Source organism: Cucurbita pepo, chromosome LG16 (genome assembly GCF_002806865.2).
Source record: "Cucurbita pepo subsp. pepo cultivar mu-cu-16 chromosome LG16, ASM280686v2, whole genome shotgun sequence".
NCBI classification, from domain to species: Eukaryota; Viridiplantae; Streptophyta; class Magnoliopsida; order Cucurbitales; family Cucurbitaceae; genus Cucurbita; species Cucurbita pepo.
In genome coordinates, this window is record NC_036653.1 from 535,239 (window position 1) to 555,513 (window position 20,275).

General features: G+C 34.6%; 3 protein-coding genes across 4 annotated transcripts; 2 read left to right on the forward strand and 1 right to left on the reverse strand.

Annotated features, from left to right (window-relative positions):
- Positions 1–829: 829 nt before the first annotated feature.
- LOC111777406 (GDSL esterase/lipase 1-like) lies at positions 830–3,907 on the forward strand. Its single transcript, XM_023656985.1, has 5 exons — positions 830–1,102; positions 2,199–2,320; positions 2,402–2,635; positions 2,701–2,947; positions 3,516–3,907. The coding sequence occupies exons 1-5, from the start codon at positions 832–834 to the stop codon at positions 3,770–3,772; spliced, it is 1,131 nt and encodes a 376-aa protein (XP_023512753.1). The 5' UTR covers positions 830–831; the 3' UTR covers positions 3,773–3,907.
- A 1,681-nt stretch (positions 3,908–5,588) lies between these two features.
- Positions 5,589–9,991, forward strand: LOC111777405 (GDSL esterase/lipase 3-like). Its single transcript, XM_023656984.1, has 5 exons — positions 5,589–5,937; positions 7,453–7,574; positions 7,659–7,892; positions 7,977–8,223; positions 9,413–9,991. Exons 1-5 carry the CDS (start codon positions 5,652–5,654, stop codon positions 9,667–9,669), a joined length of 1,146 nt encoding a protein of 381 aa, XP_023512752.1. The 5' UTR covers positions 5,589–5,651; the 3' UTR covers positions 9,670–9,991.
- A 921-nt stretch (positions 9,992–10,912) lies between these two features.
- LOC111777408 (shikimate kinase, chloroplastic-like) lies at positions 10,913–17,631 on the reverse strand. 2 transcript variants are annotated; one of them, XM_023656987.1, is made up of 12 exons: positions 17,334–17,631; positions 16,796–17,096; positions 16,006–16,058; positions 15,769–15,823; positions 15,610–15,682; positions 15,134–15,218; positions 13,866–13,948; positions 13,637–13,766; positions 13,149–13,227; positions 12,148–12,212; positions 11,955–12,033; positions 10,913–11,243 (listed from the first exon to the last, which is right to left on the reverse strand). In XM_023656987.1, the coding sequence occupies exons 2-11, from the start codon at positions 17,010–17,012 to the stop codon at positions 11,977–11,979; spliced, it is 897 nt and encodes a 298-aa protein (XP_023512755.1). In that variant the 5' UTR covers positions 17,013–17,096; positions 17,334–17,631; the 3' UTR covers positions 10,913–11,243; positions 11,955–11,976. The 2 variants fall into 2 exon arrangements, with proteins under 2 accessions (XP_023512755.1, XP_023512754.1); XM_023656986.1 differs by having other exon boundaries at positions 10,913–11,227; positions 17,334–17,630.
- Between the last annotated feature and the right edge of the window lie 2,644 nt (positions 17,632–20,275).

Here is a 20,275-nt window from a genome sequence, read left to right on the forward strand (position 1 = left end):
AGCCTATCTAGTGGGCTCATGCGCACGTGCGTGGACTATGTATAGAGAAGTACTATACATACAACCCTATCACGAAAAGATAGGTCTCACAATGAATAATAATTTCATGTGATTGCATTTCACCACCCCAATAGTTGGACTATGTACGATGACGGTGTCAGAGGTCGAGACCATGAAAACACTTTAATTAGAACAAGACAATTGAAGCTTGGATCAAAAAGCTCTTTTTAATTATAGCATGATCATAGGTTTCAAAAAAGAAAAAACATACAAATCTTCACATGAGTGTGACTGGCCACTAAAGTTTTAATATACTTTTATGGAAAGAGATATGAATATGAATACACGTGCTGCTGCATCGGTTAACTAAAGCTTTTTAAAATATTTGAAAAAATTGGTTGGAATTTTTAAAACATTGGACTTATTAAATATTATTTCGATAATCTTTGAGATTTTCATGTTGATTTTTATACATTTTTATATGAAGAGGTTGTTAGATGATGAAAGTCTCACGTCCCCTAATTTAGGGAATGATCATAAGTTCATAAGTTTATAAGTGAGGAATACTAACTCCATTAGTATGAGGTCTTTTGGGTAAGCCCAAAGCAAAGCCACGAGAGCTTATGCTCAAAATGGATAATATCATACTATTGTGGAGGGTCGTGTTCATCTATCGGAGGTGTTAGTGTGTTAAAAACTCTATCTTTTTTCCTTTTTTTATTAGGCGTCTGCAGTCATGTGATATTGTGCGGTGTCGACGAAATTTAAATAATAATAATTATTATTATTATAAAGAGAAGGCAGGGAGGGAGAGAAATGATGATTTCAAAGATGGGTAGCTTCTTCTTCTTCTTCGTCTTCATCTTGCTCGGAATCGCAGCAGCGGAAAGCGGTTTCCCGGGAATCCAACTGCCCGGCATTCCGTCGTCGGAAAACCGCTCTGGGTTTTTCATATTCGGAGATTCCTACGTGGATGCCGGAAACAACAACTACATCAATACCACCGGTGACTTTCTGGCCAATTACCCGCCCTACGGCGAAACCTTCTTCCCAACCCCAACCGGCCGGTTTTCCGACGGCCGTATTATTCCTGATTTCTTAGGTCAGTTCTTTTCTTTCTATTTATTTTATTTTAATTATTGTTAACATTTTTTAGAAATTAATTTTTTTTATTTTCATTTCTATTTTTTTAAATAAAAAAATAGAGTCATGATTTAGATTGTCTGTTTGGAAATGGTTTATTATTTACTGTTTTTTTTAATGAAAACAATTATTTTATTATTATTCAACCTAAAAAATAAAAATACATACGTTTAAAAAATATGTACGAGGGGCAATTTTTTGTCAATAAGTCATTTTAGTATTTATTAAAATTAATATTACTGTTTGTGAAACATGGTAATAGCTCATGGTAAAACTATTTTTTCAATTTTTTTTAAAAAATTAAATATATTAATTAAACTTATAAAAATTATTCTTAATTTATTTTTTAAAAATTTAAATGTGTTAATACAAAATTTCAGATTAGTTGAGTCAGTAACTGGGATAACCTAAACATAACTGAACCGGAATATATAGAGTTGGGTTGGGTTGGGCTACCCTTTTTTTTCTTTNAAAAAAAAAAAAAAAAAAAACTACTTATATGTTACATTAATAATTAAAAAATGATAACATTCACAAATTACAACGCACTACTATCATCGGTCGGAAATGTCAAATATTTTTAATTTTCATAATAATTTTAAAAGTGGGGTATAGTTACCAGACTAAAAAAAATGTCAACCTGCAAATTGATCCAAATTTTCCGTTTTTGAAAAATTCAACCCAACCCAAATCGGAAAAAACCTAACCCAATTCAATATTTATAGTTTGGGTTGAATATGTTAAACGAACACAACTCTCCACAATAGTATGATATTGTTCACTTTGAGCATGAGCTCTCCTAGCTTTGCTTTGGGCTTCCCCAAAAGACTTCGTATCAATGAAGGGAGTATTCTTCACTTATAAACCCATGATGATTTCCTAAATTAGCCGAGGTGGGACTTTTATCATCTAACAGAATAATATCAGGTTAATCGAGCAATCGAAACACGAAAGTCTTTTTAATTTGAACCCGAACTTACTAATTATCTTTGTTAGCAAGCTTATTCAACCATATTTCTTAACCAAATGTTGAAAGAGAAGAGTTTTATTTGCAGCTGAGTATGCAAACTTGCCTTTAATTCAGCCATATTTGGACCCTACGAACAATTTGTATTTGAATGGTGTGAACTTTGCATCCGGTGGAGGTGGCGCTTTAGCTGGGAGTCATAAAGGACAGGTTCCAATCAAACCAAACAAACTATGTTCTTTCTTCTTTGAATCAATTGAATGCCAATTCTTACAATTGTTTGATTTTCAGGCCATAGGGCTTCAAACCCAAATGAAGTTCTTCAAAAGGGTGAAGAACTCACTAACAAAGAGGCTTGGGAATGCAAGAACTCAAAGCTTCTTCTCCAACTCGGTTTTTTTGTTTAATTTCGGGGGAAACGATTACCTAAATCCGTTCGATATAAGCTACGACATATTCAAAACCCTAGACGCTCAAGAACAGTTCGCGGATATGGTGATCGGAAACATAACGATAGCACTTAAGGTAAAACTTTTGAAAATTTAATGACGTGATCGAAACTTGTAACGATTATGGATTTTATGATATAGGAAGTATACAAGTGTGGAGGAAGGAAATTTGGGTTTATGACGGTGCCTCCTTTGGGTTATACGCCGAGTTCGAGATTGAAAAAAAATGCCCAATTTTTCGATGAGTCGTCTTCGTTAGCAAGGGTGCACAACAAGTTGTTTCTCATGGCCATACAAAGACTCGCCACTCAACTCGATGGGTTCAAATATGCTTTCGCTGATACCCACACTTTGCTCCTTCAAAGAATCCTAAACCCTACCAAATATGGTAAGCAGTTTCCTCTTATTATTTGGTCTCATTTTTTAAAATCCCTAGCAAGGAGTATTCAAATGATTCGAAAATCTAATTAATTTGGACTATTCAAGCTAAATCATTAAGGTTGAATTGGGTTAGATTATTTTTCTGTTTGATTTTGAGTTGGATTGAATTTTTTGAGAAAAACGAAAATATGGGTCGGGTTGCAGGTTAACATTTTTTTTTTTTTGTTAGGTCAACTCAATCAACTCGATTAGCCAAAATAGGGTTATAACCCGACCCTACCTCACCCTACTTTTAAAATTATTACGAAAATTAAGAATATTTGATATTTGTAACTAATGTCAGTGATGAGCTGTGACTTGTGAATGTTTGATATTTGAACTTTTAAAATATTTTAGTTATTAACATAACGTTCATTATGGATAAGTAAAAAAAAAATTATCGTTCAACCTAATGGGTTGGGTTGGGTTGAGTTATGAACTCTATTCAGGTTACTCGAGTCACTAACCGAACCAACTGAAAACTTTGAGTAGGTCCAAAAAAATTTCTCGAACTAACCCGTGTACGGTTTTGTTAGGTTTCAAGATAGTCGACACAGCATGTTGTGGGAGTGACGAGTTTCGAGGGTTTTTTAATTGTGGAAGGAAGAAAGGAGCTTTACCATATACTCTTTGTGAGAATGTTCAAGACTATATGTTCTTTGATTCTTATCATCCAACTGAAAAGACTTTCGAGCAGCTTGCCAAGGAGATGTGGAGTGGAGATGCTGACATTGTTAAGCCTTATAACTTCAAACAACTCTTTCAATATGATCCATTCTTGGGCTCTCAATGAGAGAGATCATGTTACTTAGGACGTTGAGCTCCATGGTTAGAATTAGACGTGTGGAGTTTGAGATCGAGTAATATGTTTTAGCGTTTTTAATATCGTTGGTTATGTAAACTCGGTTTCACCTAATTGATCGTGGTGCAGTCAATAATGGATCTGGTGGATCATTTGCGTTACGAATTGGATGATAGACACAATTTTGTATTGAGATGTTGCTCGATAGTGTCTTGATGTTAAGTATATGAAGTCTAATGTTAACTCGATATAATGGATCTCGAGTCAATGTTCATCAGTGATCTAAACACGAGCATGTTTTCGTTTTATTTGTAGTGTATCGAGCATGTATTCTGTGGCCTATTTACATGTTATATCTTGATGTCATGATATGATTATGTAATGTTTATAATAATTATGTGATGCATGTACTTCTAATATGTTATGCCGTGTATGTTATGATACTATATTCATGTTATGCTTATAAGACATCGCTCAGACACAAAATTTACTCAACCCAACTCGTGTACACCTCTAGTAAGTAATGAGGTAGTGTTAAGTGAGTCCAACCACCTCACCGAACCCAAAAATAGAGGATTAAGTTGGGTCGTGTGCTCTATTTGAATGGTTCGAGTCAATANAAAAAAAAAAAAAAAAAAAAAAAACTCGACTCAACCCAACCCGAACACATTTCTAATAATTATTTTTTAAATTTTTTTTATTTTTATTGGTTTGAAACACGTGAGTATTTGGCTAGTTTTGAAGGAGTTAGTTCCTACCTACCCCCTCCCCCTCGAATGCCTCCAAACTTTATAGTCCCTTCATTTATATAATGCAAGTGGGCTCACTCACTCTCTCTCACACTCCACCCTCATTTATTTATTTTTTTTCTTAATCCAAAATTTTAAATTTTTAATCTTTATATAATTTAATTAAATTAAAAATTACTATTTTACACGTCATTTTTGGGTCACTTTTTCAAAGTTAATAGTGTTCGCTCTTTTTTGGTCACTTTTTCAAAGTTAATAGTGTTAGACGAACACGACTCTCCACAATGGTACGATATTGTCCACTCAGTAAGCTCTCATAGATTTGCTTTGGGCTTCCCAAAAAGCTCCAATGGAGAGAGTATTATGGGGCTTCCCCAAAAAGCCTCATTCTAATAGAGAGAGTATTCTTTGTTTATAAATCGATGATCATTCCCTAAATTAGCCAATGTGGGACTTTCATCATCCAACACCTCCCCTCGAACAAAGTGCGCCTCCCCTTAATCGAGGCTCGACTCCTTTTTTTTTTGGAGTCCTTTGTTCGATATTTGAGAATTTACTAATCTATTGGCACAACTAAGTTTAGAACATGACTCTAATACTATGTTAGACGAACACGACTCTCCACAATGGTATGATATTGTCCACTTTGGTATTCTTTGTGTTATAAACACATGATCATTCCTTAAATTAGTCACGTGATACTTTCATCATCCAACAAATAGAAGGGCAGTTTGGGAATAAATTTAACACTCAATAAAAAGCAATATTTTTTACTTATTACCTTAAAACAGAGTGGTATACATTTTATAAGTGATTGTCGTATTATTTTTTCAAGTTCGAGAATAGTTTTAGAAAAAGTTAATAGAAGGGTAATTTTGGAATAAATTAATAGTTCGAGCTAAAAACAAAACGTTTGAAAATTCAACTGGTTCGTGAAATCTATTGAAAGGGGTTTTGAATAATTTAACCAATAATGAGAGTTGGTAGAAAAAAAAAAATAATGTTAAAAATCAAGCAAAAAGGACAGCTGCTTTTAGAAGGCAGAAATAATTTATAATAATTTCCTATAAGAACACAAGAACATCGGCCATTGCCATCAGTTTGAACTGAGAGTTGTAGAAATGATGTTTCCAAATCTGGGCAGCTGCTTCTTCTTCATTTTGTTTGCAGCTCTATGTGGTTTTCCCACAATCTCGAAGGCGGTCGGAATCCAACTCGGCGGTGCTCCGTCGTCGGAAAACCGCTTCGGGTTTTTCATATTTGGGGATTCCTATGTGGATGTCGGAAACAACAACTACATCAATACCACTAGTGACTTTCAGGCCAACTTCCCGCCTTACGGTGAAAGCTTCTTCCCGGTCGCCACCGGCAGGTTTACCGACGGCCGTAATATCCCAGATTTCTTAGGTGAATGTACTTACATTTTAACGTTTTCTTGTTCTTTTTTTGTCCAAGATTTGAGATGGGGTTTCAATAGGGTCGTTTAATTGCTGAAATTTGTAGAACAGTTCTGTTTCTTGTTCTTCTTCTACTTGAATCTTTGTGTTTGAAAACTGCTGGTTAATGATCTGATGAATTAGTAGCATGATTTTTTTGTTCCTTATCAAGACGAAGAGAAAGGGGTCAAAAAAATTGGGATTTTCCCGGCTCGGGGATATTGTCCTCTTTGAGCTTTCTCTCAAGGTGTTTAAAACGTGCCTGCTAGTGAGAGGTTTTCAAACCTTTGTAAAGAATGTTATGTCTACTCCCCAATCGATGTGAGATCTCACAATCCACCCCCTTCGGGGCACAACGTTCTTGCTAGCACTCGTTCCTTTCTCCAATTGATGACCACCCCCGATTCATCCCCTTTGAGACCCAACGTCCTTACTGGCACACCGCCTCGTATCCATCCCACTTTGGGGCTTAGCTTCCTTGTTGGTACATCACTTTGTGTCTAGCTCTGATACCATTTATAATGGTTCAAGCTCACCACTAGTAGATACTGTCCTCTTTGAGCTTTTCTTTTTCAGGCTTTCTCTCAAGGTTTTTAAACTCGTCTGCTAGGGAGAGGTTTTCACATCCTTGTAAAGAATGTTTTGTCTCCTTTCCAACTTATGTGGGATCTCACAATCCACCCCCTTTCGGATCCCAGCATCCTCGCTGGCACTCGCCACTTTCTCCAATGGATATGGGACCACCCCCAATCTATTCCCTTTGGGGCCCAACGTTCTTACTGGCACACTGCCTCGTATCCACCCCACTTCGGGGGTCTGCCTCCTCGCTGGCACATCGCGGTGTCTAGCTCTAATATCATTTGTAACAACCCAAGTCCATTGCTAACAGATATTGTCCTCTCTAAGTTTTCCCTTTCAGGCTTCCTTTCAAGATTTTTAAAATGCGTTTGTTAGAGAGAGGTTTCCACATCCTTATAAAAAATGCTTTGTCTCTTCTCCAATCAACGTGCGATCTCACAATCCACCCCCTTTGGGGCCCAGCATCCTCACTGGCACTCGTTCCTTTCTCCAATCTATGTGAGACCACCCCAAATCCACCCCTTTGGGGCCCAACGTCCTTGCTAACACACCTCGTATCCACCCCACTTCGAGGCTCAGCCTCCTCGTTGGCACATCGCTCAGTTTCTGGCTCTGATACCATTTATAACAGTCTAAACCCACCACTAGTAGATATTGTCCTCTTTGAGTTTTACCTTTCATGCTTCCTTTCAAAGTTTTTAATTCGCGTCTACTGGGAGAGGTTTCCACACCCTTGTAAAGAATGGTTCGTTCTCCTCTTGAACCGATGTGGGCCTCACAATTTTGGGGTAGGATTTTGCTGTTGTTGGCCACTGAAATTGATATCATTCTGAATGTTCATATTGAACTAATAACTTCAATCTTGCTGCAAACAAGGCAGAACTTGAAAGAGTACTTATTAACGCAGGTGAGTATGCAAATTTGCCTTTGCTCCCACCATATTTGGATCCCCACAATGATCTTTATGACTATGGAGTCAATTTTGCATCTGGTGGAGGTGGTGCTTTAGCTCTAAGTCATCAAGAACAGGTCCCATTCAAATCAATCAAACTAAGTTCTTTCCTCTTTCAATCAATTGAATGCATAAACATTCTTACATTGATTGATTTTCAGGCCTTAGGGCTTCAAACCCAGATGAAGTTCTTCAAAAGGGTGGACAAATCACTAAGAAAGAAGCTTGGGAATGCAAGAACTCAAAGCTTCTTCTCCAACTCTGTTTTTTTGTTTAATTTCGGAGGAAACGATTACCTAAATCCGTTCGACATAAGCTACGACATATTCAAAACCATCGACGCTCAAGAACAGTACGTGAATATGGTGATCGGAAACATAACGATGGCGCTCAAGGTGATATCGTGTTGAAAATTGTACTTGTTTTCTCACTGCTTTCGTGTTTTTTTTGAAGTAAGGTTTGGATTTTGAATGTGATAGGAAGTATACAAGCATGGAGGAAGGAAGTTTGGGCTTATGGGAGTGCCTCCTTTAGGTTATATGCCAAGTTCGAGGTTGAAAAAAAGTGCCCAATTTTTTGAGGAGGCTTCTTCAATTGCAAGGCTGCACAACAAGCTGCTTCCTATTGCCCTTCACAAGCTTTCGAAACAGCTCAAAGAATTCAAATACGCTTTTGCAGATACCCACACGTTGCTCCTTCAAAGAATTCTAAACCCTTTACAATACGGTAACAAATTTTACTTTGCTTATTTGTCATTATTTCTTCATTGGTTTCAATGTTGTTTTGGTCTCCGTTGTACTGTGATATACCACATCGAGTGGAGAGGAGAACGAAGCATTCCTTATAAGGGTGTGAAACCTCTCCCTCGTTTTAAAACTTTGAGGGGAAACCTGGAAGGGAATGTCCAAAGAGGACTATATATGCTAGCGGTGGGCTCTGGCTGTTACAAATGATATTAGAGTCAGACACCGAGCGGTGTGCCAGCAAGTACGCTGGCCCCAAGGGGGGTGGATTGTGAGATCCAACATCGGTTGGAAAGGAGAACGAAACATTCCTTATAAGGGTATGGAAACCTATCCTTAGTGGGCGCGTTTTAAAACCTTGGAGGGAAGCCCAGAAGGAAAAGCCCAAAGAGGACAATATGTGCTAGTGGTGGGTTTGGGCTGTTACAAATGGTATTAGAGCCAGACACTGGGCAGTGTGCTAACAAGGACGTTGGGCCCTCAAGGCCGTGGATTGTGAGATCCCACATTGGTTAGAGAGGAGAACGAAACATTCCTTATAAGGGTGTCGAAACCTCTCCCTAGTGAACGCCGTTTTCAAACCATGAAGGGAAGCCTAGAAGGGAAAGCCCAAATGGTCTCCACATCCCACATCAATTAGAGAGGAAAACAAAGCATTTCTTACAAGGGTGTGGGAACCTCTCCCCAGTGGACGCGTTTTAAACTTTGAGGGGAAACTCGAAAGGGAAAACAAACTCGAAAGGGAAAACCTAAAGAAGACTATATCTGCTAGCGGTGGGCTCAGGCTGTTTCAAATGTTATTAGAGCCAGACATCGGGCAATGTGCTAGCGAGGACACTGGGACCTCAAGGGGGTGGATTGTGAGATCCCACATCAATTGGAGAGGAGAACGAAGCATTTCTTATAAGGGTGTAGAAACCTCTCCCTAGTGGACGCATTTTAAAACCTTGAAAAAGCCCAAAGAGGACAATATCCCTAGTGGACGCATTTTAAAACCTTGAAAAAGCCCAAAGAGGACAATATCTGCTACCAGTCAGTAGGCTTGAGCTATTACACCTACACTTCTAAACTGTCTATAATGGTAGCAAAACGTTTATGTTACCGAGATGCTCGGGGTCTAGAGTTAGACTATCATCGACACATTGTTAAGTGATGGTATTGTGTGAATGAAGGATTCAAGGTAGTGGATACAGCTTGCTGTGGGAGTGACGAATTTAGAGGCGTTTATAACTGTGGAAGAAAGCTGGGAAGTTTGCCCTTTACGCATTGCAAAAACCTTGAAGATCATATGTTCTTTGATTCTTTTCATCCCACTGAGAAAGTTTTCAAGCAGCTTGCAGAACAGATGTGGAGTGGAGGCCTTGAAGTTGTTAAGCCTTACAACTTCAAGCAGCTCTTTGAGTATGAACCAACCTTGGCCTCTGAGTAAGAATGTGTCCTCTTTTTTGAATCATTTAGGCTGTTTCTAGCTCGTTTTAGACTCGTTTTGTTTCTCGATTTATCTCGAACTGCGGGATTTTAGTATCGTTGGGTTTGGAACCTCGTATTGCGAGTAATGTTAGTTCATCGAGTCCGTCTTTTATTTAGAAAAAATAACTTTGAAAGGCTTTTCATTGCGTTTTTTGAACACATTACATGTAATATCATTGAGAAGCAGCTATGAAAGACTTTACATAGCGTTTTTAGGCACATATTACATGTAATATCATCGAGAAGCAACTATGAAAGACTTTTTATAGCGTTTTTAGACACGTATTACATGTAATATCATCGAGAAGTAGCTACGAAAGACTTTTCCATAGCATTTTTAGACGCATATTACATGTAATATTGTCAAGAAGCAGCTACGAAAGACTTTTCATAGTATTTTTAGACATTTATTGTATGTAATATCATTGGAAAGCAACTATGAAAGACTTTCCATAGCGTTTTTAGGCACATATTACATGTAATATCATTGAGAAGTAGCTATGAAAGACTTTTCATAGCATTTTTAGACGTGTATTACATGTATATCATCGAGAATAAGATATGAAAGACTTTCTATAGCGTTTTTAGGCACATATTACATGTAATATCATTTAGAAGTAGCTATGAAAGACTTTCTATAGTGTTTTTACGTATTACATGTAATATCATCGAGAAGTAGCTACGAAAGACTTTCCATTGCGTTTTTAGGCACATATTACATGTAATATCATCGAGAAGCAGCTATGAAAAACTTTCTATAGCGTTTTGAGACTCATATTACATGTAATATTATTGAGAAGTAGCTATGACAGACTTTTCATAGCGTTTTTAAATACATAGTACATGTAATATCATTAAGTCTCTCGGTTGAAAAACATGACTGAGAAACTCAACAGAGTTGGAAAATATTTATGTATATTTGAAACACTTCTTAAAAGTAAATAAGGTACCTAAGTAACATAACTTTGGGCTGAGTGGTATAATAACACACGAATTATTATAGTTGAATCTAAAGTTCATTTTATTTTGTAATTATATCTTTCGCCTGAAGTATTATTAATTTTCTAATAAATAATTTGGAACCATACGTGATTGACATACAAGAGAATCATGTTCAAGTAATAAAGGTCATATGAAAAAATGTCTCGTATATCATAGTTGAAGTTTACCATAATAACCTCAAATTTTGCACACTCTTTGGATAATATTATGCAACATATAAGATAACTTGTTTTATTAATAAATGAGAAAATGCTAAAGTTACAAAAACTACCAACTTTAGGACAAATCCCAATGTAATTTTCCTTTATTCGCAAATTACAAACGCAAACAAAATGTAATGAACTATAATACCTCTCATTTGCACAAAGGTTGTTAATTAGGGCTACGCTAAGGGTGACTTGATTCAGAGCGATAAGTGTGATGAAGATCAATATGCAAACTCCAGGCGAGGAGATCAACTCAAAGTAATACTCGAGTATTCCAAAAAATCGAACCGACAGGAATTACAGAACAAGCTACACAAACACAAAACTACAAGACTGTTAGGTTATAGCCAGCAGCTTATTTATAGCTCATAAATAGTAAATAGCTATTACATAGAGTACTAGAGTAGCTTATTTATAGCTTAGTCACCGTTATACATAGTAAAGCTATATTTGGTAATATCTATGAACTAAAAGCTAATTTGGTAATGTCTAAGTAGATCTATGACATTATAGATAGTAAAAGCTAATTTGGTAATGTGTAAGTAGATAGTTATATACAGTAGATATAGTTATAATAGTAGATAGTTATATCTGGTAAAACTATATATAATAAGTATATTAGGTTTGAAAAAGCTTTGAAAAATGTGCTCTGTATTCTCTCCTACTCTCCTATTGTGCAGATCGGTAGCCGTCAATACAAAACTTAACCAATATTCTTCTTTCATTTTCTCTATCCTATTCTTTGTGTTCATCTAGATCAAGTGTGTGCATTGTTGTGCGATCTTAACAAAGACTTTTAGATGTTAAATTATATCTCTAGATTTTGAAAAGAATCATTTTATCTTTAAAATACCTAAAACTAACCTTTCGAGAATTTTTCCATTAACGTAACAGACAAACAAGAAGTAATGAGACAACTAATACGAGGAAACTAATATGATTATTATCATTCATCTTCATGCAAAAGATATTGATAACATCATTCAAAAAGGACATTTACAGTAACATTCAATTATTTTAAGCTTCTATTATATACCTGAATGTCATTTGTTGGGTCGTCAAAACGCACAATAACCATCCTCTCTCTTCAAAAAGATCTCGATTTGTTCGAGTGCCTGTGATGACATAATGTAAACAAGGACACAAGCAAAACATGGTTAGGAATAAAATTCTTAAGTTAATTATTGATTTGTAGATTATCATATTTATTCCGAGAGTGAGAGATGGACCTCGATTGCTATGGCCATTGGCGTGACATTAGATACGTCTTTAGTGCCCAGTTTGGCTGCAATTTCTGCACAAGTTAAGCAGGTTATTTGATATTGAGATCTTAGATTCCTAGAATATAGAGGAAACAATCAAATAATTTTTAATCTTCCGAATGGCTTTTGAAAAAAAGAGCTTTCAGATATTGTTGTATATTGTTGTATGTGGGTTTTTTTCTCCCTTTCGGGCTTCTCAAAGTTTTTAAAACGCGTCTAGTAGGGAGAGTATTTCACACCCCTGTAAAGAATGATACATCTCCCTTCCCCAACCAATGTGGGATCTACCAATCGACCCCTTTCCAATTGATGTGGGATCTCACAATTCACCCATCTTCGAGGCCCAGCATCCTCACTGGCACTTGTTCCTCTCTTCAATTAATGTGAGATCTTACAATCCACCTACCTTCACGGCCCAACATCCTGGCTGACACTCGTTCCTCTCTCCCATCGATGTGAGACCTCACAATCCACCCCCTTTGGGGCTCAGCATTCTTGCTGGCACACCGCCCAATGTCCACACCTTTCGGAGCTCAGCGTCTTTGCTGGAACACCGCCTGGTGTCGGGCTTTAATACCATTCATAATAGCCCAAGTCCACCGTTAGTAGATATTGTCCTCTTTGGGTTTTCCCTTTCGAATTTCCTCTTAAGATTATTAGAACACATCTTGATAGGGGAGGTTTTCACACCCTTATAAACCCTTATAAACAATGCTTCGTTCTCCTCCCCAACCAATGTGGGATCTCACAGTCACAAAATCAACTTCCTCAAAAACCATTTCAACTCGACTAATGGCATGCCATTAGTGGTCCTTAGTTCGAATGAGATTATGATTTGAGATAGCAAGACCAAAAACATTGAGCTTTTAACGTTAAGCTTAAAGAGAAAAAGACATTATTTTAAAAGTTATTTTTTGCAGATCCCCTGGTAGATTACATGTATAAAGTATCAAGGAGAGATGTCTTACTTTCGCAGGAAACTCTGACTTCAGCGTTGGCATATGCTTCACCCCTCTCTTCCAGGAGAGTAGATAAACGGATGAGAGTCTGTAGACAACAGGAATTAAACAAATATTTATTTGAGAGTGATGTTTAAAACTCATCTTTAAGGAGTATTATTTATCACGTTGTCAAGAGAGAACAGAAACTTTGTAAAATCATACTTTTTATACGTATCTTTCATGTAAAAGAACTTCAACATAATAAATTTCTAATGTTTGTTATAGGATATTATTATTCTGTAACAGCCCAAGTCCACCACTAGCGGATATTGTTATTTTTTAGGCTCTCATTCGGGCTTTCCTTAAGGTTTTTAAAAGGCATCTGTTGGGAGGAGAGTTTCACACCCTTATAATGAATGCTTCGTTCCCCTTTCTAATCGAAGTGGGATCTCACATATCCAGAAACCTGGAAAGTCATATTTATGAACCAAGGGAAACAAGCACAGAAATTGTACCTTTGAGTATGCATCAGTTGAATCGTTATGCAAAAGGGGACGAGAATTGGTTCCTACAGCTGAAATTCTCTTAACCAAGGCTTCCAAAGGCACATCCAACCAGACACTGATCCCTTCACGCATATATTTCCTGGAAAGTTTTTTTTTAAAAAAAAAAGGTTCAGTCAGACGATACTGAAAACTCGAGATCAACTCGAGAAATGAGACACATCTAGTCCATCTTCTTTACCAGTTTATTGTTCTAGTAACGGCGCCTCCACCAGTGGAAATAACAAACTGGTTCATCAAAGATAACTTCCTCAATGCCTCCGTCTGTAGGAATCAAGATAAGTTACGTTCACTTTTATGTTAATCAGCAAAGATTCTGTTTTGGAGTACATATATCCATCAAATAAAGCTTGCCTTGTGGCAACGATATTTCAAGTGTAAAAAATTTGAAACATAACACATTCCAAGTCCATTGAACATTTTAATTGGCCTAGTGAACAGGTTGGTATTGGCAAGTGCCATTGACCTTTTCATGGTATATCTTTAAGAAGAAGAAAAAAAAAAGTAATTGATGGTTATCATAGAGAATTATCCCTGTGATAATAACCTTGACTTTCAAGGCTAGTATGTGTTGAAATATCATCACTAGCCCAATAGAGTCAAGCCCAATAATTGTATTAGCCCAATAGAGTCAAGCCCAATTATTGTACTAGCTCAGTATATTTATTTTAGTAGAGATTTTAGGAGAAAGAGATCTACATATATTTTAGGAGAAAGATTCAAATTTGTTAGGTCTAGATTCAAATCGGTTAGGTCTAGATTTAGATTGGTTAAATATAGATTGTTTACTATTAGTATAAATACCTCTCCACCCTACCTAGGTTATTCATCCAAGAAATCCAAAAACAATAAAAAGTAGAAGTATTCTACTCTTGTATTCTCTTCTCGATTGGTGTTAATAAAGAGTGCGAGTGTTTCCCACAGTGAGTTGTGTTCAACGGTATGGAATTTGAGTTTAAGCAAAAACTCAATCTCTTAAACTAAATGAAATGAAGATCTTGAATGAGGAAATATAATAAGATCACTTTCATCGATTCTAATTACTGCGTAACACTTCAAGAGTACTCTGAACTACAAATTCAGGTGTACTATGGAGACAAACAATTGAAATAACCTCATCAGTCAAGAGAGAAAGAGACACTCAATCAAGATCCATGTTCTGATATGAACCTAACAACTAAAATGTAACGGCTCAAGCCCACCGCTAGCAGATATTGTCCTTTTTGGATTTTTCCTTTCGGGGTTCCCCTCAAGGTTTTTAAAACGCATCTGCTAGGGAGAGGTTTCCACGCCCTTATAAAGAATGTTTCATTATCCTCCCCAGCCGATGTGGGATCGGATCTCACATCATAGTGATAATACAACACACACTTTGAGCATAGTAGTGAACATACAACAAGAATTATGTCAAGATGTTAAATGATTCGGCAGTTATGCATCTAGACTGACCTCCCTTTCCCTGAAGAAGTCCTCCCCATAGACCTTGAAAATTTCAGCTACAGAAATTCCAACGTCTTGTTCCACCAATGAATCACTGTGCCATCCAAAACATAAAATAGCACAAGTGAATAGCAAGGAAATATCTCGTCAATGATAGTGTGCAGTGACGCATAGATTAGCAAAACAAACACAGATACCAGAAATTATGGCATCAGCATAAAAATCCTAGGTCCATCATAGTTTGGTTCTTTCATTAATGGGTGGAAATAAATTTATGAACCAAATTTAGTTATTTATCTACATCTGTTACAGCTTCACGGCCAAATCTTGGTCCGCTTTTGTTTTTCAATAAACCTTGGATGTTAAATTTAATTACAAAACTTGAGGAATGTAAATTTTTTCCCTTGTCATGAAATCTAGATGTAAATAGAATAATAGAGTTTGACCCAAAAGTTAGTAAATGACTTAACAGCTTTGATACAAACCTATCAGAGAAGGAGTAACCAAGTGCATTCGACAGGACTTTTCCTACAGTTGTTTTTCCCGAGCCCATCATTCCTGCATTTAATGGATACAATTTTAAATATCTAATCGTATAAACTCAAAAGTAATGAAGCACTCCAAGAAAGAAAAAAAAAACTCACCGACAAAATATATGCATCGCCCATTTAAATATGACTCAATCTCCCGGGACTTCCTCTGCAATTTTATCGCCCGTGAGCCTAGAAATGAAAAATATTCTAAACAACTAATAGGACAAATTTTGTCCCCCTTTTAGCAAAAAGCAGGAAACAAGAAAAATAATAAACCCCACAATCACACAAGGCAGGAAAGCAACGGAAACCAAAAGAAAAATGATAATGAAAAGAGGGAACCAATACCTGTATAATCAAAGTTTCATCAACAGAAACACGATGGTTTCCAGACTCCAACACTGAGAAGCACAAAAATTGAAGATCTTATTAGAAATGTTGTTCCTAAAATATTCATGTTCATAAAGTTGATTACCCATTTTTCCTTCTTTTTTTTTTTTTCCCTTGAAATTATTAGTTTTTCAAATTTACTATGTATGCAGACAGAAATGAGGACAAGGAGTCAAACTCAAGCTGAAGATTAGGGAAATTGCAGAACCACTTATACTGGGCAAGAACCAAGCAATAGGATAGTTTCAAATTTGGTTGGTATCAGAAAGGAAAGAAAAATGTTTTTTATGGACTTGACCCCAGGTACCAAATTCCTATTTTCAAAAAAATTATTATTCTACGCATTCCAGACACCTCCATCTAATAAGAGCTTAAAGCAACTAGACGTGTATATAATAGTACTTCACGGTGGAAGCAAGAAATGGTCATATTATTATACACACAACAATGGTTCTCCAAGTTGTTCAAGTATACCGTACAAATTTGAACAATTAGAGAAACATTAGTTTTAGAATGGGTATAGATGAGGAACTGCATGTATTTTTGGGATTCCAATTACGTAGATGAAACTGAATTAAAGAAACCTTCTCAAGTAAATTCTAATCAAAATCCTACGAGCTAAGGTATAAGTGGCGCTTACTAAATACCACATAATTCTACAGAATACTATTGAATTAACAAGTAATCGCTTCTTTAGCTTGAAGTAGAGAAAATTGAATAAATCGGCTATAGATAGAAAATAGAAAACCTGAAGAGTTCTTGTAAGAACAGGAAATTTTCAAAGCGACTGTTCTGTGATGACTTGAACGTCTGGACAACTGTAAATTGAATGAAAATGGCGCCTGCAACATGTGCTGCTCCTCTAATCGCCGAGAAAAATGCAGCGAACCCTTCGGTTTTGCAGCAATACTCTTCGAGTGGATCCATGGAGAAAACTGCAACTGCTGGGTAACCGTAGCCTCCATACTTGGTAGTACAGCAACTCGATTTCACCAAAATTCCAGAACAATGAGTAGCAGTTGAAAAAAAACCTTACACGAATAGAATCGCTGCAAATCCGAAGGTCGCCAAGTTAGATTCTCAGTCCATTCNAAAAAAAAAAACAAAAAAAAAAAAAAAAAAAAAGAACAGTGCCTGAAAACGGAACCTGAAAATGAAAAATAAAATCAAAACCAAACGAAATCAAACAAACACAACAAAAGAAGATTCTCTATGTTTATTTTTCTGCTTTGAGCGTGGTCAAATGTCCATGAAAACTTCCGATTATGGCAGTGAAATGAACATACCTAAGAATCAAATTTATTCGATGATCTGAACAGGAGAATCAAATTTATTCGATGATCTGAACAGGAGAATCAAATTTATTCGATGATCTGAACAGGAGAATCAAATTTATTCGATGATCTGAACAGGTTGAACACAGAGAAGATCTTCAAGCTCTGATTCCTCTCAAGATACTCCTCTAATTCGCAATGGCTCCGTCTCTCAGCTACGAAACCAGAAACTTCGTCTCCGCAACTACGTGCAATTATACATATATATACATATATATATATATATGAGTTATCGGCCATGAAATTTGGACTTCGAAGCTCGGAGGTCCCTTGCCAGCGGGTTTTTTTTTTTTTTTTTTTTAATCTTTAATTTTATTAATATATATATATATATATTATATTCAAAATTTGTTCTTACCAAACCTCACGACTCGGCCCTTGTGGTCAACATGGGCGACAAGCTAAAATATTTTCAATTATTTTTAATATTAATATCATTTTTAATTTACAAGCATTTAATTATCATATTTTTTTTTTATAAATCAAATTAAGTTTTAAAAATTAAAAAAATATGTTTTTAAATTTGACTAGCAATTAAAACATTGTTTTAAAAAAAATGAAGGCTGACATTTAAAACACTGCAAATCCGACCATTTTTTTTTATAATTTAATATCTTACTATTTAAAAAATAATAATAATAATTAACAAATATTTTTCTCAAATAGTTGAGGATTATTGAGAATGAGTTTCTGAGGATTAATTTAGTAAAAGATTCTATAAGTGTGGAATACTATCTCTATGAGAGCTTATACTTAAAGTGGACAATATCATAGTCTTGTGGAGAGTCGTGATTCATAACAATTTATTATTATATTCAATTTTTTAATCTTATCCGGTCAAATTTGGCATGGTTTACTTTATTTTATTTTTTTTCTTTTTCAACAAGAAGAATAAAAATTAATTAAAATTAAAATTTAGCCTAACTTAATAAACTACCTCAAAAATTAATATTTTTTTCTAAAAAAATATCCTTAAATTTTTAAATTTTTTAATAATATTCTTAAACTAAAAAAAAAATCTATTTATAGGTTGATATCAATAAATAATTACTAATTAAAACAAAACTAAATAAAAAGAACTGATAAATCTGTATTTGGTAAATATAAGACCATTTATTTTTTAATAAATCAAACAATAAATAAATAAATAATACCCATTAAAGTTAAATAGAAAAATTCAATTTTATAAAAAGAATTACGTGTAATAAAATGCATTTTTTTTTAACGTTTTTGTGTGTCATGAAAAATACTCATGGGCCCACGCACGTGGAGGAAAAAAAAGACGTGGGTAAAAATAATATTCTCTTTTAAAATAAACCAAATATTTTTAGTTTTTTATTTTTAAAAATTAAATTTATAATTTTTTTTTTTTTTGTCCACTATTTGCGAGTCTTCGTATTCAAAGCTAAATTTAAAAAATTATTTGTTTGTTTTTTTAATAATTTTTTACCATAGTTTTTATCATTTATCGATTAATAATTTTTAAAACTAAGCTTAATTTTTAAAATTAAATAATAATAAATTAGATAATTATCAAATTGAATATAATTTTTCTTTTTTTAAATTTGACTAACTATTATAATTTTGAAATATTTATAAAAATTTAAAGAGTAATTGCAAAAATAATATATATATATATATATATATATATATATATCTTGGTATTCAAAGCTAAATTTAAAAAATTATTTGTTTATTTTTTTAATAATTTTTTACCATAGTTTTTATCATTTATCCATTAATAATTTAAAAACTAAGCTTAATTTTGAAAATTTAAAAATAATAAATTAGATAATTATCAAATGGAATATAATTTTTCTTTTTTAAATTTGACCAACTATTATAATTTTGAAATATTTACAAAAATTTAAAAAGTAACAAAAAGAAATAGTAAATAAATAAATATATATATATATATATTTCGATTTAAATAATTTTTATTAAATAACGAGTCCAACTCAATACAACCATTTGTTTTATTGATTTGTTCGAGTCATTTATTTAAATTAGTTATAAGATTTATCGAAGAATAAATAATATATATATATATATATATATATATATATATATATATATAATTGTATCACAAATAAAAGGTATATTTTTATATTAACAATAAATTAAAGTTAAAGGAAATTAATAAACCAATTTCATTTAGAAATATTTTATTTATTTAAATTTAATTGAATCTAAATAAATGTAATGTTTTTTTTTTTGTGAGAAAATAGGAAGGTATGGGATGTGGGGCCGGGTGCGGGTAGGTGGTTTTAGTGGATAAACGTTGAGTCGTAAGTATGAGGTGGAACCGGGTTGGTGGGGGATACAAAAAGGGCGGCTCGGACCGCCAATAAATCCAGTGGGGCCCACTTCAATTTTCCTTTAAAAAGCTTAACGCTGATTGGTTGGTTGACTCTTTATGAACCAAACAAATCTTAGGGCTTCCTCTTCATTTCCTAATCATCATCTTCCTTACAATAGGACGGAATCATAATCCCCTTTTTAACCTTATGCTTATTATTTTTTCAAATGTACTTAATTTCAATAATTAGATACAAACGGAATCCCGATAAGTGTTTTAGTTACTGTCATGCTATTCTACGTCACCGCTATATTGATTTTTCGTTCAGCATTCTAACTACGGTTTTGAAACGTTTATAAAAGAATCAAGGGTAATATTGTAATTTGTGAAAGAATATGAAGGTGTTTATGTAAGATGGGAACAAAATTTACGGATTTTTTTTTAATATTAGGACGGATCGATCTTTCTATAACTATATCTATTGATAATATAGTTTTAAAACGTTTATAAGTGGTCTAAGGGTAATATTGTAATTTGTGTAACGAACGACAAGATTTAAGATATTAGACTTCGAAATATTTATAAAAAAATGTGT